Genomic DNA, 22,837 nt, shown 5'->3' with positions numbered 1-22,837 from the left:
TCATATTTTTATAAACATATGGTAAAAACCCGTTCTTAGGATTTGTTTGTTTTTTTTTAATTCATATCCGTCCTGTAGAAAATAGATTATAAATATTTTTATTTTTCAATTTTTTCGTTCTTTTTCGCAAATTTGTTGCTTGAACTTCATTGGCCATATTAATTTTCGTCAAAAAGTGTTTTCATAGCAATCAAGGGCGTACACGGGGGGGCAAGGGGGCAGTGCCCCCTAGACTTGTAAACTATGTCAGGCTGAAAAGCCTTGATCTAGACGGGATCGTGATGGCGTACCCCAGCTAGATCGAGGAGTCCACGGGACTTCCCTAGCTTCTTGAATTGAATTGAATTGAATTGAATTGAATTGAATTGAAAGGGGGAGCGTAGCCCACCCTTAGAACTCAGAACTATAACACTTTTTAAATCTGAAACTATAAAGAATTAATTTGCTGTTTTTTTCTGCTAGTTTTGTTTGAAGGAGAGATAAAGAAGTACTCGCAAGGTAATTGGACTGTATGTGTACCTTTAATGTATCAAAGAAGCCAATCGTTTTTAATTTACGGGGGGGGGGGGAACAAATTTGATAGAATTCGTATTTCGTTAGAACTGGAGAATTCTGAATTTTCAAGCCAAAATGTATTTTTTTAATATAAAGCTCTTATTTTATTTTCGCTTAGATCTTTTATCACACAAAATCTAATAAATAATTACTGGTACTTCCTTTCGAAAATAATGGTGATGATCTACCAACTGTTCAATGTTAACTGATGTACCCCCCCCCCCATGTCCAACCATCTATCTATCTACTGCAGTCTCGGGGACTATAGTTACCAAAAGTGTATTTCTGACTTTCCAGTTCTACTCACTTCAAACTTACATGTAAAAAAATATTTTTTACATTAATAATAATAGGAAAAAATTTAAATAGAAAAATAGTCTTTGAATTCGAAATTTTAATTAAACTAAAAGCATTTTTTCAACAAAAAGACTGCTGAGAATTAATGCGAAAAAATAACCAACAGAAGTTATATTCAAGTATACTCTAATTCAATACTCTAATTAAACCTTAAAAAACTTTTGAAAATTGGAATTTTTAACATAGGTTGTCGCGCTGATTTTAAATAAAATGCAAAACCTTAGTTTATTTATCAATTTTTGCCACGCATAATAGAATTAAATTGTAAGAAGAAAGATTTTTTGTTGAGCTATTTACCTTTTCATTTTTCTTAACTCTAATGTTGTTCATGAATGTTTTAGCCCATATATTTCTGGAATGTGTATTAATCATATTTAAAGTCGGTTTCTTTGTACTTTGTTTGTTTTTTCCATAACTCTTGGTCAAGGTGCATCAAATTTTGATTGTTGGACTCGTATAGAACCATATAAATATTTTCAGAGGCTGAATTTAAAGAATTTAAGCCGCGGCTTAAATTTGAGACGTGGCTCAAATATGTTAGGTTCCACCTAAAATTGTATTCAATGTTTCATGATTAAAGCAGGCGCTCAATTGAAACCGGTTTTTGGCGGATTTGAGACGCGGCTTAAATTTATTAAAGCAGGGTTCTCAATCTTGTCTACTCTTGTTTTACAACTTGATTTGCAATATTTGGGTCAATTTAAAATTCTTATTGTTTGCTTTTAGATAAAAAGAAAATTTAGACTTGTTTGAATAAAAATGCACAAAAGGATAACAATGAATGCAAACTTCACAATGTTCTAAACAATTTGTGTGGGCACAGACATGGCCCGAGGGGGGAAACTATATATGGTAAAATTGTGCTCTTTAAAACACAATGAAAAACCTACACGCATATTTATTACACAAAATACAATTAGATGGTGGCAAAGAAAGAAATAAGATTATTACTAGAACCGGACCAGAACCGACTAAGAACTAAATCCCCGCCACCCCCTCTTCAATACTGTCAATGCTACGCCACCTCTCATAGAAACTTTGACTTTAACCTGACATTTTTATGAAAAACTAACATTTGTATAGAAGTATAGAAATGTTGATTTTAAATAAAAAGATAAAAGAATCGAAGATTAATAAAAATCACGTTTTTAATATTTAGGTGAGAAGATTATAAGAAGATGGAAGGAAAATACAATACAAAATCACCAGGTAGGATTCTTTCAGCTTAAATACAGTCGTCGTCGTTTATATCTATACAATGAAGACGACTTTCGATTTTAATTTTTTATTTTACCAAGCTTCCAATCAGAATGGATACACATAAACATGGACACAAACAGAATCTGTCAATTATGTCTGTTGTCTAAAGTCATCTTTACACTCACACATACATTCGCACACCACACACAAAAAAACATGATACTTACTCAAATCATTCTTTTTTGTAACTTAAAAATAGTTTTTTATTGTAAAATTTTAAGTTTTTTTGTAAACATAATCTGATTCTTAAAAGAATAATGTTAAAATAATATGTGATTTTTGATCATTATTTAGCTAGATATTGAAATTTCTTGTCTGTTTTTGTGCTTGAAAATTAGTATGAAAAATATAGCAATGTTCTAGAATATCTAATATTACAATTAAATTAATTACATTTATAAATAGTTACATCAGATTCGTTAAGATATAGTTTGGTTGGAATGTAACAAACTCTAAAATTTAGCGACATTTATTCATACTGGGTTACCCACAAAGGATACGACGATAAAGACGACCTAATAATCCTTAATTCTGTCAAACTAAATTTTTAATTTGTTCTTCGGGCTTCATCTTAACTTTTAAATGGGTGGGGGGGGGGCAATAGGGACTGAGCCCCTCCCCCTGGATAAAATGCTGCATACGCCCTGATACGGCCCATTACCTGAGGTTCCCATAATAAAGGAATTACCCCCCTTCCTCACCATAGTTACGCCCAACGATATTGTTACACGTATATACATGCTGCACTGCAACGTTATAATACAGCTTTCACAAGTAAATACAATTGAACTGGATTTAGTCAACTTTATTATTCGTGGGACTTTTCTAGAAATAAATATTTTAGTACTAGATCTAACATTTTCATCTAAATATTTTTTTGATAAAAAGATGATGAAAAGTAGAAATTTAATTAGAATAGGGACATTAATATTCCCCAAATTTGTCCTTGAAATAATTTTATTTAAAAAATTTATTTGTTTTATTAATTTTTTAATATTTTTAATTTGTATGTATAAAATTGTCTATTAGTTCCTTAATTTTAAATCTGAATCTACAAATTACTGTCACCACCCCTCTCTGCCTGCCGTGACAGTACATTTCGAGTTTATAGGATATATTGCGTACACTCCTACTTCCAACATTCAGGCAGACAACAGATAATTCACACTTCCGTCTGTTTCTGCGTCAGAGATATCAGAAAAGGCGTACAAATTCTATTTTTCCTATAAAATTGAAGATTAGAACATAATTTCTACGGAAAAAGTGAAGAATTCCGAAAAATCTCGATTTGAATTGAAGTGACTTTGGTGGATTTTCTAACCTTGTTCATGGACGAACAGTTTCTACAATTCATTTGAACTTTGAATAGTGAACAGTGAAGTATTTGAACATATTTAAATCAGTTCTGGACTGAATGGTAATCAACGACAATGAGAACTCACAAGGAATGGTTTATTATATTCAATAAAGATTATAACATATTTTCTGTAAAATGTGTAATGGTTTTATTTTAATGAAACTAGCCCCCCCTTTAGCTGCCCTGCACTCTTAAAAAAATGTTCCCTCTATTTTAGAAACTTTTTAGAAAATCATTTTACTAACTACCACATTTCTTAGGTTGAAAAAAAATTTGGGATGAAGAAATAATCTATTAATAATCTTTGTTTGGCTGTTAATTTGTAACTAATAAATGTCCAAACGGCTGAACTGGTCGGGCCCAATTGTGGTAATTTCCTAGAGAACGATTTTTGGACCCTCTCCCTCACTCCTAGCCTGTCCTAGCCACACCGCTCGGCCCATAAATTTTCTAAACTTAACCTAACCCTAAAATAATAAAACATAAAATAATTTTGCTAAAATCATGTACAAAATTGACAGGCCTGCGATTTCCTTGATATAGATTCCACTTGGCTCGACGATCTTGATCCTTCAGAAATCGTACGTATGTACGTGCGCATCTAACAGNCCTACATCAAATGTGCCAACTCCACCATCCCCTTTTCAAAAATTTGCCTCTAACAAAATTAGATCTTTAAAAATTATTTCCGAGAATTTTTTTTATAAAATTCGCGAAATTTGCTTTTGTTTAACAAGTATTCAAAGACAACATGTTCACAATTGAAAAAGAAGATAGGTGTAGGTAGAGCGCCCAAAAAGCCTAGGTATCAAATTTATAGGGAAAAAATTCTTTCCAAACATCAATAAGTTTTTCATTACAGCAAGAAGGCTCCATTTAAAAGTCTGAAAATCTGATATTTAAAGTTTTATAAGATTTTTATATAATACTGAACCATAGGTGAACACATTACTAATAATTCTACCGCTGTTTATTGTTTCGATCTTCTGTAAAGATGGAATACAGCCACTGTTCCAGCCTGGGGACAAGGGGGGCACGACAAGTGCTCCTAAAAAGGGGGATGAAAAGAGCCCGTTTTCTACCCTCCGCCCCCTCTCTGATCAGTGCTTTTGTAAGCTGGAAGGTACGTTAGGATTTTTTGTACTGAAAAAATAATTTTGTGCATTTTATTAAAAACACATCTTTTTCAATGTCAGAATTTTATATTCACCGCTCTACTTTTCGAGAAATCGTCTTTTTAAAATGCACTCGAGATAAGGCAGGGGTGTAAATTTTTCTTTTACTTTTATACATGGTTTACCATAGAATTTAATTATTTTCCCCCTGTAAATCATTTAATTTCCCCAATTCAGCATATAAAACCTTAAAGAAATAAGTCCAATTAACTTCTTGGAGGGGGGAATTTTTTTTCGAGATAATAGACAGCATACACCTCCAGAAAATAAACAGTATACACCTCCAGAAAATAGACAGCATACACCTCCAGAAAATAAACAGTATACACCTACAGAAATTATGCAGTATACACCTCCAGAAAGTATACAGTATACACCTCCAGAAAGTATACAGTATACACCTCCAGAAAATATACAGTATACTCCTTCAATATACAGTGTACACCTCCAGAAAATATATAGCATACACCTCCAGAAAATATACAGTATACACCTTCAGAAAATATACTGTTTACACCTCTAGAAAATATACAGTATACACCTCCAGAAAATATACAGTATACACCTCCATGAAAATATCAAAGATTCTAGAAATTAAGAACGATTAATTTTGCAGTTTTGGTCGACTTTTTGCTGTAAATCGAACTAGTGTTACAATCTAACTTTGATATTCGTTTAGAATTACGTGAACAATTCCTTTTGATATTTAGGTCAGATAGATGATTGTTCCTGTAAGGTGGATACAGTTGATGATTTCAACAACAAGAAAATATATCCCAGGATCAAGAGCCTTCTTAGCAAAGAGTTCTTTAGGCAATTCAGAATTACACAGCTTTTTTTAACAAAAATAAAATTTTGAGATCAACACTGTTAGTTTATAAGTTGCTGGGATTGTCCATGTTATGTTAAGTGACCATCAATGCATGTCTGGTTCACAATGGCACCATTTTAAACTTCTCATAATAAAAAAAGTCTATATTCTTTTATTTTCCATCTATATTTTTTAAATTCTGACTTGCGAATTTATGCGCAGAAACATACCAAGAAAATTGAAATGTCAACTATTTTTATGACAGAAAAACGCCGGTCGGTTATTCAAGTCATTCATAAGAAGGATCACTTACAATTATGTCACAGTAGGGTGACATACAAAGAAATGAAAGTCATAAAATCAAAAGGTGCGTAGGTTCTCTGGGTGATGTCAACCCTTAGTATTGAAATGCAAAAACATGTTTTGCTCTAACTTGATAAGGTTATGTAGAAGTAGTTTCATGAAAAATTCCAGAAGAAATTCTGCAGCGAAGCATTTTTCGGAATGCCTTCAATTATAACTAAAATCTCGATAAAGGAATAAGGATGGGGGGACAATGTCGTATTTGTGACACTACATTTTGAAGAGGCTGCAAGCCTGCAAAATCTTGATTTTTGATGGAGGTCAATGACTTCCGGTCCCAAATTTTTAGAGGTCCGTTTAAAGGGCCAGAATGCAAAATTTGAGCCTCAAGTTTTATAAACAAATGCACCCTCTTTAACATGTAATGTCTCTAAGTGTCTAATTGTCCCCCTATCCTTGACAAAAATCGAGATTTTTTTCCTGAAAACGACTTCCACCTGTTGCAATGTTCCGATCAACCTCAAATTTTCACAAAATGCCACATCACCCATGAACTATGCACCCAAAAATAAAACTTAAACCCTGTTTGTTTGTTACCCTAGTCTACAGTCCTGTTCTATTTAGTTTTTGTTATTACATGGTCCAATGTATTGCATGATAGTATTCATTTTAGTCTTAAAGAAATATCTTGAAAATACCGTTAACAGTATTAAGTTCGAGTTTTAACAAGTTTTGGTAAATTTTTGCACAAAGCAAGATTTAGTTAAAAACTCGATTCATTTAAGTGTCCGGTCCTGATCGTATTCGGATTAAAATATTTTCCAAAAAAACCACAAGGAGCTAATTTTGAATGAATTAGATATTTTCAATACCAACCGCACAAGAAATGCAGATTTTCTTTTCCTTCTTCTGGGAAATGCACCAGTTCGTACTGCCAGGTCTGTTTGTTTTTATTTTATAGTATTTTTACCACAATTTTTCCATGTACCAGGTGAGTACACAGTAATTTGTTAAGAAGGGTTACCCNCCTGATCCCCCCCTGCAGAGTACTAATTAAATATTGTTTTCATATTTTTCCCAAAATTAAAATTGATATCATTCAAGTACATAATCTAATTGAAACCTGACACTAGAAACACAATATCTAATTGTTTCCAAATTATGGCTTTTAATTGTGGGATCTGACTGATCTAGAGACATTTGTTATTGTTGAATATTTCAAGCTTTCTTCAAGACTCGTGCTTTGTCTAATTATATTTTAGTTATGATTACTTTCTCAAATTATCATTTTTTCAGATTTTACTGATTTTGTAATTTTTTCTTGGCCTTGGCTAATCAGAAAATGCCAAAATCCTAGTCGTTTTTTTTTCATGGAATAATCACTTAATCGTTTCAACTGTTCTGTAGATCATTCAAAAGTTTCGACCTTAGTTTTTGCTATTATCACGTACGGTCAGAACTTTTGATTAAGAACGCCTAGCTAATCTACCGCACCTCGAACTAAACTGAATATCCACATTGGAAACTTTTATGTAAAACTCAATTGTTAAACCAGCGAAACAGCTGTTTTATAATTTAGCTATATATCTCATTGATTGTAAAGATATCCAGAATTTACTAGCGCAGTACAAACGATACGGATTAATGCCTTCAGCCAGCTTTTTAAAAAATTCAAGAAAATACGACTCAGATCTAAGCTGTCGTTGGGCCTTATTTACGGCTTGAGCTTTCGGATTCAAGCTGCATCTTATTTTCTACAGAGTTGAGTTCAAAAAACCGGTTTAATATTCTATTTTATTGGCGCATTCCGGGTTTTTATAAGAACCAACCAAGGTCGGTTTTATTTTCTCTGGGCCTAACTCCTGAGTCGAGCCTAAGATTTCGCAGCTGTCAATAACGTGACACAAGTTATCGTCAGATTTGAGTCTAATATTTGGTCTTAAAGCTGGGTTTAAGGAATTACGACCCGAGCCGAAGCTTTTAAATCGCGGGCCTCCTTTTTGTTTATTCTAACGATACTTCAGGTGAAAAGTTGTTCTGCAGATGACCTTCCTCCGGGACTAAATGGACAAATAGCTGAAACTGGTCATACGCAGGTAGAGACATAAATTACTTTTGATTTAAACATTTATTGCATCTTAATCAACATATACTTAAAGTCAGGGGTGTTTATTTTACAGAATTATTCAGGGGGGAACGATTTTTGAAGATCTGGGAGAGAAGAATATTTGGGCATTAAAGGGCATTTTTTTTCACCCTTTCTGAAACTTTTTGTCAAATAAAATTTGATTTTCCACAATTTTGCGAAAAAAAACCTTGGAATATACCTAACTTTTTTTTTTAGGGGGGGGGGGAATGATTTACCAACAATATATAGAGTATACACCCCTGCTTAAAGTTATGAAATTAGATTTACTGTGATCATTATTATTATTGTTATGTTTCTCTACCTAAGCCGTCCAACATCGTATTATTTCCAAGTTATTAACAAATGGTTTTCGAGGCTTATTGACATAATGTTGATATTTTTAAGAACATTTTTTTTCTGAATAGGTTTCAAAGGCTTACGGGTACCGCCCTAACTGTAACTTATAAATCTAAATTCAGTAACAAGTTCTAAATTGTAAAAAAAACTTTAGTTTCAAAATTAAAGATTTCCTGTTATTTCAGATTTTGGAGAATAAATATTCGGCTTCAGCTCAACGACCTCAAAACTGCGATGATGCTTCGGACACTCTTGGACAGGTTTTTACTTTAAAATAAGTAAAATAAAATAAAATAAAATTATTAAATAAATTAAATTAAATCTTTTTTGAAAAACGTTCGTTTCGTTAACAATGTGCCTCAACTAAGCTTTCGGTACGTTCTGCAGTAATTTACAGGTCGTTGTACTTTGTATGTAAGTTAATTGTTAACAATAATAACATTGACCGAGACATTTTCGTTGAGAGCGGATAAATCCAGTACAGGGTTTTTTTATTTTAGATGATCTGGGGAAAGAACGAAAGATTTAACGTCAACTGGCAAGTTTTTCGCACCCTTTTTCATTCTTCTTTCCCAATTTCACAAATTTTCTCCAATAATTATTTATTTAGCTCAAGAAAATAAATATCTCAGATCCAATGAACCTTGTAGTCAAGTGTCAAATTTAATATTCTATTAGTATTTAACAAACTTCTTTTAATTAAAAAAAAAGTGTCAAATAAAATTTTCAACACTCCAGTTAAATTTATTTAATACTAGCTGAAGGGCCGTGCGTTTCCCGTAGATTTTTTTTTAATTTTTAGAAATAATAGTTTCGATTTTTTAGCCTATAACACCCCCCGGCCACCCATGAGTGCTCACAAAAAAATTCAGCCCAATCGGTCCGGCCGGCTATAGGCAACATATATATAAACAAATGTTTTGTTTTATTATATAGAAGATAATAAAACTATATCACAATCGAGGGGGAATAAGAACGAGGGGCATCCTAATTCAAAGCTTTTTTTACTTTTTATTCTTGCAATCCAAGTATTGTTAATCCCGACGCTTTATTTTGTCTAGGTATACCCTACGCTATTCTTAGCAACGCTCTATATTTTGTTTAGGTAGACACTACGCTTTTCTTATGTAGACTTAACGCTCTATATTTTGTTTAGGTAGACCCTACGCTTTTCTTATTTAGACTCTACGCTCTTTATTTTGTTTAGGTAGATTCTACGCTGTCTGAGACTGCTAGCAGGGATATTGATGAATGGAGAATGCATGATGAATCTTCACAGTTCTGTGATATCACAGGTCAATTTTTATTCTTTTTTATAAATTTTACTTGATCTAAGATCTTGTGATAATATTCATGATAGGACCTTCATATTTTCTGGAATTTTTTTCTCAGAGAAATAAGTAATTTTTAGGGAAATAGTTTAATCTTTGAGGAACAATTATCAAAAAGGATTAAAAAAACTAACCTTTGATGTCCAGTTTTCATCTCATCAAAAACCCCCAAGTCTATTATAAAAGGTATCTTATGTTCTTGCTGAAAAGTGTGATATTATTTTTTTTGGTTTTACCATTTAATATATTAGATCAATCCTGTGAGGACTGTATTCATGTTGATCTCACACTTAATCCAGAAAGGTAAGATAAAATGCAGTGCTTAGGATCCAAATTCGCAAAAATATGCGGATCCACGGATCCGGATCCATGGGGCAAAATATCAACAAAAAACTGCCAAAAAAAAATTTACTCTCAAATTCCAAATCTGAACTATTGAAAAAAGAGGGATTATAAAAATTTCCTGATTTTTAAATGGTTCATCATGTTAAAGCATAAAAATAAGAGAGAAAAAATAGACAAAAAATTTGAAAATTTTGCTATGTTAAAAAAAATTGTATGTCAAAAAAATCAGTAAATATGGAAATAACCTGGATCCGGATCCATGTGTTTCTAGTGCGGATATAGGATTCGGATCCGGATCCGCATCAAAATTAAATGGATCCTAAGCAGTAAGCACTGATAAAATGATGCATAAGTTGCCTCATGCTTGATAAAAGATTAATTCAGAAATAGAAGTTAATGTTAAGGACAAAAACATGAAATTTTCTTCAATTAGGACATTTTTAAAGATATTATGATTTCGTTGGTTTAGAATCTCTTACAAGTATTAAAGATTATATTTGAGAAAACTTAAAGATATTCGTGGTATGAAAAACTATACTACATACACTACAGTACAGTGGTGGGCGATTATATCAATACAATAAAGACGACTTCTTTATTGTTTACAAGCTTTTTTTCGAATTACAAGTTGACAAGTAAACAAAGAGAAGCTTTTTATCGACGACTTCTCTTTGGTTCCATGTTTCTATACATGCTATTTAAAAACTTGATGTAAATCAAATTGAAATCGAAAGTCGTCTTCATTGTATTGATATATGCGACGACTTGGTACACTGGGTATTCTGGATTCTGGGTATTCTCCCCCCGATTTACGCAAAAGTTCGTTAATTAGTTCGACCCCCACCATCACTTTATACTCACACATCTACACAGTTTGTTTTTAACCTTTATATCAGAAACAATCTCAAGGAATAATAATTGTCTTAAAACATTTTTTTTTAAATGAATATTTGCAAATTATCTTTTATGTCCATTTGACAGCCCAAATTTGTATTTTGAATTATATCGTTAGAACTGACAAGGGTCAACCTAGACCGGAATATATATCTATATCTACTTTTTTACTCTACAGAGGTTTGGTCCATCACCATCACCGAATTTTAAATTATTCTGGAATATAATATTTTATTTGTGTAGGTATACTGGGTATTCTGGAATTGCAAGCCGAAGTATCTGGAAATCTATTTATGAAGAAAACTGCTTTAGTCTCACAGGTAAACTCATGTTTATGAAATATACTTATTCTTAAAGGACTGGAGGCATAATTTCAAATGACCAATGACCTGCCATTTATAGAGGGGCACTTCTAAACAGTACCATTAAACTTTTGTCAAATAATTGACAGCAGAGTTGTTGGTATGTTCATATCTAAATGGTTTAATTACCGGAAACTGCTGAGTATAAGTACATTGTGAATCAAATAATCGACAGCAGAGTAGTTGGTATGTTCATATCTAAATGGTTTAATTACCGGAAACTGCTAAGTATAAGTACATTGTGAACTCTACACAGCTGACTTTTCTCGTGAATTCCGAATATTTAATTTTAAACGCGGTTTTCAAAAATTAAGGAAAATATTTTTTTTTGCGAATTCTATAAACTAAATATCAATAATCGGTCAAAGGTTTAATGGGTACTAATGTGAATATGACACAACGCTCTCATTGATTAGAATTACATTGAAACTTTGTTTTTCTCCCTCTAGGCCTGAACCCTATGGAAGCATTCAGTTCCTCCTTCAGGTCAGACAAGCTGAACGCACTGTGCCTGGAGAAGCGTGCGTTCTTTAGGGCAATCTCAGGTAGGTTGACCGGGCTTTTTATTTTTCTCCTTTCTTTACATTTCAGTTAGAATTGGAGTTTGAGTCATATAATCTAGAAGAATTTAAGGGAAATTAACTTCTAACGAAAGAGACGACAACGAGTTAGATTTTTTTAAATGGACGGTCTGAATAATAAAAATAAAAACAAGTCCCTCCACCCCCCCCCCCCCCCCCCCCCCCTAAACAAGCGCTGAATAAAAATTATGAAAATTGTGTACAAAGGAACAAAAAATTTAAATACATATTGCCTTCCTTATCCTAAGGATGCAAAACAAACACTGAATTGTAATAACAAAGATGTACGAATTGTGTACGCTAAAATGTGTACTGCACAAGTTATTTCCGGTCACACATACTATTTCCTTTCAGGGCTTCCTCAATTTCTCATTATTCTTCTGAACAGGGTCAGCTAAATTTTGTTGGAAAATTCTCCGTCAGACCGTCCTTCATTGGTTAAATAATAAGATAGAATAAACTTAACTAATTCTGTTCATTTAAAAGTTGAAAGTTTCCAACAGAGATTATTGTTGTTCTACTTTATTTTTCTCGCTGATTTTATCTGTATGATATAGATCATTATTGTTTAGGGTTGCATTCAAGTATTACTATTCACCTTGCTGCTAACTATCCCATTAAGGCAAGTAAATAATTGTATGAAATGCAATACGCTTTTTTTCTTTAGCATAAAAAGAAATCTTGCTTGATAAATATGGATATTTAATTTATTCCGTAGTAAGATATTTTCTAAACATTTTTTTATTAGAAATATACTTTTAAATATGGTTTTTTATTATTCTAAAGTGAAATATTTTTAGGAGTCTAGCACCCCCTTCCTGGTCAACTCTGCAGAATGGGGCCCAAACCTTGAACTTTTCCACCAGGTATTCAGACATTCTCATACAGTTTAATTGTTTAATTTCTAAAAAAGTTTGTCGGGGAGGGGGGGGGGGGATTCGATCAAGGTGTAGCTTTATAAATCATGATTACTTTGTCAATTAAGATGTTTATCTTATAGATTATGTCAATCTTTACAAATAGATGGGTTGTCTGAATGTTGTTTTTTGTATCAAAAAAACGTAAAATCTACATCCGCTAATGTAAACAGTAAAGTTTATAGCAAAAGAAACATTTTTCTAGCTTTAAAAGCTAAAATGATAAAAAATATTATCATTAATACTTCCCTATATCTAGAGATTTGATCCTGAGAATACTGAAGGTCAGGGACCCTACTGGTTAAAGAATTTATATTTTGTTTATCTCCTGGAGTTAAGAGCACTGGCTAAAGCAGCTCCATACCTAGCCAACCAATCATACTTTACAGGTATAATCATATTTATCTCTACGTAATAAAAATTATATAAGGTTAAAATTTAATTTTGTCTGTGTGTTTGGATCTCCGATCATATTTTATAAACCCCATTGACCGATTTGCCTCAAATTTTGGTTAGGGAACTCGGGAGACCCACGGGAATGTTCATAGCTTGGTTTTGAGATTCTAAATTGAGCAGGTCCACAAATATCTAAACTATTTACGACCAAGCGCGGGTAAACGATGGGAGTAACTATGAGTACCCTGGGCAACGTTGTGTTCTCAAGCTAGTACACTATACACTGATACAGGGTTACCCATTAAGTATGAGACTTTATTGACGACCTAAAATTCTTAAAATATGATGATTGGATAAATGACTTTTGTTTCTACCTTGCATGAAGATTGTATATGATGCACTTAATAATTTTTTTATAAAAGAAACATTTTTACAGTTCCAGGGCATCAAGAACGTAATTATAGACCTAGGAATTTCCGTATAGTCGACTCGTGAAGTCTTTCTTTATGAATAACCCTGTATATTAAAGGAGATCGTCATGTCAAGAAAGTTTAGCCTTCCAATTATGTAAGCTGCTGTTACAAGCTTACTGTCACTTTGATAAACTATGATCAGACCAAATTCTGAAAATCAAAATTGTTATGCGCATGTGACTGACATTCAAGCTGAAAATGAAAATCAGTCAAATATGTTGATATAAGTCTCAAGTCGCTTAATATGCCCTCCAATACAAGTTATATTTTTAAATTGTGGCCAAATTCTATTTTCACAAAATTTTAGCAATTGTTTAGTTATTCTTTAAGTAGGCAGGTGGGAAATACAGTAGTACTTTGGAAATAAACATACATTTTTAGCCCAATAGCTTATCCTGTGATATGTTTAAAGCTAAATCTACTTGCTAAAATATAAAACTAAAACATTATATGACCCTTACAGCTGTGAAATGTAAAGATGAAATTTAAGCTTAATGTACTTAATGCTGTTTTTTAAGCAAGTAGTTTCACCAGTAGGCTGAAAATTAACTTTTTAAGATCTGGGCTTGTGCACACTGTACAACTGCTATGTTTCATGTTTATTGGACGAGAGGCATAACTTAAATCGTACAGTCGTTTTCTTATTCCACAGTGTTCAGGCCCCAATGAAATTACGAGTTAAAAAAATTAAGGTTTCTTTAAATGACCAAACTTGACGACTTGATTGTGTTTATTAAATTTATATTAAGGTCGCGAAGATGATGACTTGGAGACAAGTCTGGCTGTTCAAGATCTTCTCAACCTTGTCGAATCATTCCCGGAACATTTCGACGAAACATCAATGTTTGTTGGCGGGAAGCAAGCAAAGGTCAGAAAAATAATAATTTTTTTCAATCAATATGACTGTTTCCTGCTAGAATTATTTCAGTAATATATTGAGAATTCTCCCCTCCCCCCCTTACTCCCTTTTTGTAGTTTACTTGTTGAAAAAGTTATCTCTGGATGTATTTTTGAAACAAGTGTGTTTTATTACTGATTCTAAATAATCGTGACAACTTTGTTAAAAGAACATCCGGTTTATTGAACTTCTTTTTTATAATTATAAATATTTTATCCCGCCTTCTCATTTTATTGGTTTCCTATATAATAACGCTCTTCGTTCATATACATATTTATTTATATATTTATATATATAAATATATATATTTATCTATATACTTTGCTTGTCTGTCTGTCCGTTTGCAAATTGTATCCAATAACCGTCAAAACCGTTGAACAGATCAGGCCCAAATTGTGTGTTGGACCTTAAAAAAAATTGTGTCCATAAGTTTTTGATTTTATAAAAATTTTGAAATTGCGCGAAAAAAATATTATTAAATCCGCGAACTTTTTTTGTTTTTGTTTTATATGGTACAAAGAGAAGATGCTCACAGATAGAGCCACTAGAGCTAAAAGTCTGGTTTATATATATGTTGACTTTGATAATTTTTATGTTTCTTAAATTTAAGGGATAGTAAAGGTAAAATGTAAGGGGGTATAGGCTGAAGCCTTAAAAAATTAGTAGTTGATCGTGACCAATAAAAATTCAATCTGAGCCATGTCTCGAGAAATTGATACAAAACTGTGTCAAAGTTATACTGACAGAACTGACAAAAACTCGTACTTTATTGGTGTTCCTGATATTATTGATGTTCCTGATAATATTGATGTTCCGGATATTATTGATGTTCCTGATATTATTGATGTTCCTGATATTATTGATGTTCCTGATATTATTGATGTTCCTGATATTCTTGATGTTCCTGATTATAAATATGTTCCTGGTATTATTGATGTTCCTGATAATAAATATGTTGCTGATAATATTGATGTTCCTGATACTATTGATGTTCCTGATATTATTGATGTTCCTGATAATATTGATGTTCCTGATACTATTGATGCTCCTGATATAATTGATGTTCCTGATAATATTGATGTTCCTGATATTATTGATGTTCCTAATATAATTGATGTTCCTTATTATTAATATTTTCCTGATGATATTGATGTTCCTGATAGTAAATATGTTTCTGACAAAGATAATATATATATAGATATGCAGGCAGGTATAAATTTTGAGGTCTTGAGAAAAGGTGCAAACAGCACCATCTCTGTCGTACGCATGGCATTTTATCCTCTGGATTGTTGCTAATGTATCACTTTGTTTATGCGTGATAACACTAAATGCGTATTATAGTATCAACAATGTATACTGCATATTGTACTTAATGAAACAAATTAATCAATGAAAATAAAACTGAGGTAGGAATTGACTAGACAAAGTTTAAATGTGCAAGTTGTACTGAATGGCATACGTAAATTAACGCAATTTAAATAAAAATTATGACTATAAAAGTACATCGAATCTAGGACAAAGTACAACTGATCTGATCATAACATAAACAAAACGCGTACTGTATGTTTGTGTTACCTTGAAATTTAATTTTATTGGTCAAACAGGTCCAGATAACAACACTTGAACTATACAGGATGCAATACGCGTACTGTATGTTCATATAACACAAATGCGTATTTCCTACAGATGGCAGCAATGGGAGAAAGGAATATAGAAAGTAATCAATTTGCTATAGATGTCTCTCCTTGCACCTTCTCTCAGAGGTTCAAAAATTAGTTGTCTGCTACAAGCAATTTAGGAAGGAGGTTTCTACCTGCCTGCATATCTATATATATATTATCTTTGGTTTCTGATAATATTGATGTTCCTGATATAATTGATGTTCCTGATATTATTGATGTTCCTAATATAATTGATGTTCCTGATTATAAATATGTTCCTGATGATATTGATGTTTCTGATAATAAATATGTTGCTGATAATATTGATGTTCCTGATAATATTGATGTTCCTAATATAATTGATGTTCCTGATTATAAATATTTTCCTGATGATATTGATGTTCCTGATAATAAATATGTTCCTGATAGTAAATATGTTTCTGACAATATTGATGTTCCTGATAATATTGATGTTCCTAATATAATTGATGTTCCTGAATCCTGATATTATTGATGTTCCCAATATAATTGCTGTCTCCGATAATATTGACGTTTCTGAAGATATGAATGTTCCAGGAGATGAAGCTTGAGTTCCAAGGCCACTTTAAAAACATTACAAGAGTGATGGATTGTGTTTCCTGTGATAAATGTAAACTCTGGGGTAAACTACAGGTAACAAAACAGGGTTGTATGTATACTGTACATTTACAAAAATCATACCTCCCCTTTTGAATTTTTTAAGGTTTTATTCGCTGAATGATAGAAAATAAACGAGTGTTTGGTAAAAAGTATTTAAAAGAAGGAAGAAAAAAATGGCGTCTGATGACTTGATCTCCAATTTTGAAGGTTTTCCCCATATCATCAAAATATCACCTACCCCCTCAATGTTTAAAAAAAATTGAAGTCACATTAAAGGGATCCAATCCACCACATAATTGCGATGACCCTGGCTTCAGTTAAATAGTTATTCACATAATGATTCACAACTGTATTCAGAAAATCACTGTCATGAGAAGTAAAAAAAGAAAATCTACTTCATTACGACTTCACATTTATCAGCATCAATGTGGAATTAATCTGAAGCGCTAATATTAAAGGGACTGTTAGCGTAGTTTTTAAATCACCCTCCATGCAAAGATGGCAGTGTCCGATTCACTACAGTACCCATAAGAGCTTTTTCTTATCATGTATGAATTAGAAATAAAGGTTTTTAATTTTGAAAACAGATTACTTACATTTCCACTGCAGGATAGCATTTAGGAAATATCGGAATTAAACACTTTGTAACACAATAAAACTACAATATCTTTCACATGATTGTTCAGAGAAATGTTTGAAGGATACTGTTGAGAATCAGGCATTGCCATCTTTACATGGAGGGTCACTTGAAACCACCTTTCCGTACCGTCATTAGAAGTATTTTTTCAAGTTTTGGTTTGTTAATTAATGTATTTGTTCAGATTACTGGTTTGGGAACTGCACTGAAAATATTATTCTCGGGGGAATTCGAACCTTCTAATTCTTCAGCTCTACCTGTTCTACATGTAAATATATTAATTCATTCTCTCATTCATCCTGTCTTACATTATCCATTCTTTTATTCTGTCATTTGTCTTCTTATTCGCTCAGTCGCTCTTTCATTCCTTCCTTCATCCAATACTTTGTTTAATCTTTAGTTCTTCCGGTAATTGTATTCCTTCACTCATTCATTCATCTTTCATTCATCTTTTCACCATGTTAAACAAGCAAAATTAGCTCTCATAACTTCTTACCAGTCATTCATTATGTATCAAAAAAAATTTGACCTGGAAATTTCTTAAAGCAATTTTTTATGCTTTCTAACTTCTTTCCGTTCGGACCAATCAATTTTTAAATTTTTTTCCTATTTAGAAGTTATTCGAACACTGTTTATTAAACCTTTAATATATTTCAGAGTGGATTACAGTTAACCCGAAATGAAATAGTTTCTCTTTTCAACGCTTTTGGAAAAATATCAACCAGCATCGTTGAACTCCAGCGCTTTAGGGACCTACTCAAGGCCAGATGACATCAGTAGGGTCCTACTCTTTGCGTGGTTTTATCAGTAGGGGCCTGCTCATTGGTGTATATTATCAGCGAGGACCTAATTAATCAATTAAGGACCTACTCATCATAATGGGACGTTAACAGGGTCCTTTTGTTTTCCAGAATTCATTGATTTTTGTTAAAAAGCATCACCTTTGCATAATGCATATAATCACGGATGTCGAGAGTTATCTATAGGGCTTCAAAAGGGACCTATTGATTGCACTAAAATCACCAATTTAGGTTGATAATACATCTCATGGTACATATTCAATGCCTGATGCCATTAAGAGTAATCGAATTATTCTGAAAAATGCGAATACCGATCTTTCCCAAAAAGTAGAGAAACTTTCAATAAACAAAGTCTTTGATTTACGCGGCATTCATTCTTTAACTTTATCAAACTAACTTCAACTTTAAGAGAAATAATTAGGTATTTGGATTGGAAGGCAGAGGCCTAAAGATGACATTAATGTCAATCAACAGAAGACTGAAATTTTTCCAAATTATTTGGTGGGTGAAACATTTTTCTATCTCTTCAACAAACCCTGAAAAAAGTCGCAAAATTTTTATGAATTTTAAAAAGCGTGTAAACTATCATTATATTGATTGCAAATTGTTATGTAATAATTATGTTATATATTTTATGAAAAGATTGAAGAAGGCTTTTTAAGAAAATTTCTGATTTATTTAGTATAATTTTCCATTCTTGAAAAAAATACCTACTGTGTTTTGAATTTTAGTCTCCTCCCTTTAAAGTAAGTGTTCTTGAGAGGGGGGTTTATACTACTCATTATTTATTTACACAAATTTTTAGCAAAATTATTTTTTGTAGATTATGTATAAATATTTGTCTGTTTATTATCAAACCTTGCCATAATTCATTTAATGCTCCTATTTTTTAATACATCTGAAGTCATGTACTTGCTAATTACTATAACTGTACCTTCAGTTTTTTCCAATTGTCGATTTTATTTTTAAGTACCTTTCTGCTCAAATCCATGTCGTATGAAGTTAATTACGTACTAAACTACTAGTTTTTTAATGGAGGCTTATTCAGGAGGGTTAAATAATAACCCCCCCCCCCTCTTTTTTTCCTGGCAGTATTAAAAAAATTTTAAAACTTTGCCAAACTTTTTAAAAAGTTATTCAAATAAAATGCATTTTCCTACAATATCATGTAAGAGCCTGAGGCAGTGGATAGCATGAAAAGCAAAAATTTATCTTTAACATCTTCTATACAAAATTAGATTAGAGTACACACTACACAGTAAACACTGCCGGGACTAAATTTCCAAGTCGTGGTTATGTTCGAAACCTGCCACTTGGAGACAGGGTTGGGTTACACCAAGGTTCAGAACTTTCGTCCCTTGCAGTGCAGTAATTGGGCAGTCAAGAAACCGGGTTTGTTTTTAACAGTAAAAAAGTTAGGAAATGTTAAATAACTTAAATTCTATTTGATGAGTTAAAAGTGAAAATTTTAAATCGATCCAACCATAATATTTTAAGATCCTTGAATTATAAATGTCTACGGTATATAAAATGGCGATGGAGATTATTTATGTTGGTTAAATCTTAATATATATATATATATATATATATATATATATGTTAATTGTTTATGTATTTGATAACTGTGATAATATATTATTTTAAATGTTTTTGATTTTAATTGTTAGATATACAGTGTGTGAACATCATAAATAGTTGTAAAGGGCAATGTGTAATATTTTATTTGTTTTATCGTTCAGTCATATCAATTCTTTTTTTAATTAACAAATCAAAGCTTGATTCTTTCAAATTTGTTAAATTTCTGTTTTCAAAACATTGTTTTGTCATCCTAATTGTGATCAACTAATATTTGTTTAATGAAAACGTATAAATATATTTGTTATGTTCCTAATTTTGGACTAGGTTACTTAGTCTAGTACATACACAGTACACACACACACACTTACTAATACAAAGTACACACTTTGTATTAAACAGTACAGAGTACACAAACTTACTAGTTCACATAACCCACCATTCACTGTATCTTTATCAGTCCTGTCTAGTGTCTTCAATCATTTTTCTTTTTATCTCTAATTTTATGTACATCAAGAAGTAAGTCTGTGCGATTATATGTTTATATGCCTGTTTCCTTTTCTTAATGAAAGTTAAATGTTCAAAAATGCAGTTTTTAGAAGTGAAAATTATCAGTTTTTGTTTGGAACATCTTCTACATGAATATATAATAGAATGCATGTACTATTCACAAGTTTGATGTTATTTCCTTGGCGGGATGTCATGCAATACATTAGACAAGGAACCCTGGACTTGCAATTAGTCTTTGATGTTTGTAAAGTTAATAGTTGTCAAAGGAGTACATAAAAACATTTCAAGTCCATAAAACTAGGTAAAATTCTTTGAAAAATTAAAACTGTCGGAGATTTTAAACATTTAAACATCTTTGGCATGGATTTCAGAGGGTTTTCAGGCCCCAACGGATGCGGAGCCCCCCCCCCCTGGAAAGATAAAAAAATGAAGGGGCCCTGGACAAATTCCTGAATACGCCCCTTATCTTCGGTTTTATTAAATATTTTAAAATTTAGACACATTTCTCAATATCTCAGTAAATTCTGAAGGTACAAAAACTGTCGACCACATTTTTGAAATATCAAAACGTGGAGCATTTGATGCTACTGATATCTTGATTTTTGAGTGTCGAGTTTCTGTATTTCTGAAAATAAAACACCAAACATCATTATTGTTTTTATCGTGATAAAATAGATTTATAAACGTTTAAGAAAGTTTGATGAAAATATTCAACAAAACCAGAATTCAACGCGTAAAAAGAGATCAATTTACGTGGTTTTAAATAATTAATTTAATTTGTCCTTCCATGGAAAAGTTGACTTGGTTGCCACTGATTTACTGCTTTCGTCATTTTTGCCATGTAAACTTTCAAGTTGTCATTTTTGTTGACATATTATTGCTACGTTCTTTTCCAATGAAATTTTACAGTTTCTTCCGATTCCCGCCACTTTTTTTGTGTTACCTTTTAAAACGAATTGTTTTCTTTATTTTAATTTCAGGTGTGAAGCGATTAATGCGGGAAGCAGCTGAATTATCCACACCAACAGCTGATTATTTTGCTGCTCCTTTAGAGGTTATTTTATTAGCGGCATTCTAGCGGAAGATCGAGAAATAGTTACCTTGAACCTTCATTGTTTGCTTATATAGGGTGTACTGCAAGTTTGGCCATTGGGAGCAATGTAAACAAACTTAGTAATGATTAAACTAATCTTTTTTCTTTATACATATGTAATTTTACTTGTCTGTTTGTCCGTTTGTTTTCAATAAACGTCAAAAGGGTTAAACCGATTGGGCCAAAATTGTTTATGGGACCTCATATGACCCCAGGGAAGGCTTATAAATGCTCAGAATTACAAAATAATGTCTCCCAAAAAATTATTTATGTTCGTTGAATTTCGAAAATCCATGAAAAAAAATTTAAATCCGCAAAATATTTTATTTTTGTTTTATCGAACAGGAAATTCTGAAAGATTGAGCAACTATTTAAAGTTAAAATCGCCCTGATAGCCTAGACTATTTTTTTGTGTGTGAATGGCATTTCTTTGTAAACTGTTTGTTATAAAACGTGTTAGTGCTGTTGTGTCGTAATTTGATCTGTTATCCCTTGGTTGGTTTCCTTGGCACCTACTTAAGTACAAATTTTAAAATTTTTAAATCCTCATAAATTATTTTTATTCTTTAGAAAATGACATATGGCTTCTAAATACATGTTTAGGAAAACTTGTTTGAATGGCATTTCACAGTAAGAGGTCCTGAAGGTTCAGATTTTCAGGTATAATTTAAACTATTCTAAACTTATTTTTCCAGATTTCGTAATAAAAAAATATTGCAGTTTTATTGTTTTTTATTATATCACATTGAATATCTATTTCAGTGAATGTACAGAATTATTTTTTTAATTTTAAAGTAAAAGAGTCTGGTAGAAGGTCTTAACTAACCCCCTCCACCCCCCACCCCCTCTTTATCATGGAAGAATTTAGCAATGAATATTTATAGGATGGAGTTTATCATGGAAGAATTATTTTAATGAATATTCTAGGATGGAGTTAAAAATGGAAGAGTTATTTTAATGAATATTTCTAGGACGGAGTGTATCATGGAAGAATTATAGTTCCAACTGAGTATCCGATGAAACCCCCAGATATTATTCTATTAACGGTAGGATACTTTCTTGGGAAATTTTTTTTTCTCATTTTGTAATATCTCTTAAAGGAACGGTCTTAGTAGTTTTATGTGTTCATTCATTTTAAGATTGCATGTCTAAACGTTTGAAAAAAAAATGGATATTTTCATTTATTCTTGATCAAATAAACCGTTGTGATCGGACACATCAACCTATAAAGGGAAGGTCACTTAAAATTACGTCAACAGTCCTTTTAACAATTATTATTTTTCAGCCAAATGGAAGATTTGTTGTTGGTCAGAAGATATGCTTGAGTATATCTGGATTCCATCCTGAAACCTGGCAGCCATCTTGGTCTATCAGGGAAATTACTAACAACCTTGTAATTCTCAAACAATAATGGCGGCCATC

At 32.1% G+C, this 22,837-nt stretch overlaps 1 protein-coding gene and 1 long non-coding RNA gene across 5 annotated transcripts in view; both read left to right on the top strand.

Moving 5' to 3' along the window:
* Positions 1-19,813, top strand: part of LOC111702895 (ero1-like protein) — a 41,879-nt gene extending 22,066 nt beyond the window's left edge. Inside the window, exons 3-20 of one of the 4 annotated variants that reach the window (XM_023474698.1) lie at positions 463-498; positions 2,072-2,121; positions 4,524-4,652; positions 5,415-5,517; positions 6,678-6,756; positions 7,843-7,914; positions 8,489-8,563; positions 9,511-9,598; positions 9,886-9,937; positions 11,117-11,193; positions 11,685-11,780; positions 12,389-12,438; positions 12,617-12,682; positions 12,993-13,122; positions 14,352-14,470; positions 16,738-16,833; positions 17,622-17,705; positions 18,095-19,813. In XM_023474698.1, the coding sequence (XP_023330466.1) occupies positions 2,091-2,121; positions 4,524-4,652; positions 5,415-5,517; positions 6,678-6,756; positions 7,843-7,914; positions 8,489-8,563; positions 9,511-9,598; positions 9,886-9,937; positions 11,117-11,193; positions 11,685-11,780; positions 12,389-12,438; positions 12,617-12,682; positions 12,993-13,122; positions 14,352-14,470; positions 16,738-16,833; positions 17,622-17,705; positions 18,095-18,208 (1,461 nt within the window). In that variant the 5' untranslated portion in view covers positions 463-498; positions 2,072-2,090 and the 3' untranslated portion in view covers positions 18,209-19,813. Of the gene's footprint in view, positions 1-462; positions 499-2,071; positions 2,122-3,283; positions 3,618-4,468; positions 4,653-5,414; positions 5,518-6,677; positions 6,757-7,842; positions 7,915-8,488; positions 8,564-9,510; positions 9,599-9,885; positions 9,938-11,116; positions 11,194-11,684; positions 11,781-12,388; positions 12,439-12,616; positions 12,683-12,992; positions 13,123-14,351; positions 14,471-16,737; positions 16,834-17,621; positions 17,706-18,094 lie in introns of those variants that run through there. The other 3 variants (XM_023474695.1, XM_023474694.1, XM_023474696.1) reach the window with 3 other exon arrangements.
* Positions 19,814-21,340: 1,527 nt separating this feature from the next.
* LOC111702902 (uncharacterized) lies at positions 21,341-22,325 on the top strand. The gene is made up of 3 exons (XR_002765517.1): positions 21,341-21,376; positions 22,019-22,075; positions 22,300-22,325. It is a non-coding gene; the product is annotated as an uncharacterized LOC111702902 (long non-coding RNA).
* The last annotated feature ends 512 nt before the right edge of the window (positions 22,326-22,837 follow it).

This window comes from Eurytemora carolleeae, unplaced genomic scaffold (assembly GCF_000591075.1).
Source record: "Eurytemora carolleeae unplaced genomic scaffold, Eaff_2.0 scaffold313, whole genome shotgun sequence".
NCBI classification, from domain to species: domain Eukaryota; kingdom Metazoa; phylum Arthropoda; class Copepoda; order Calanoida; family Temoridae; genus Eurytemora; species Eurytemora carolleeae.
The sequence above is the reverse complement of the archived record's forward strand: the minus strand, read 5'-3'. Positions and strand labels throughout refer to the sequence as shown.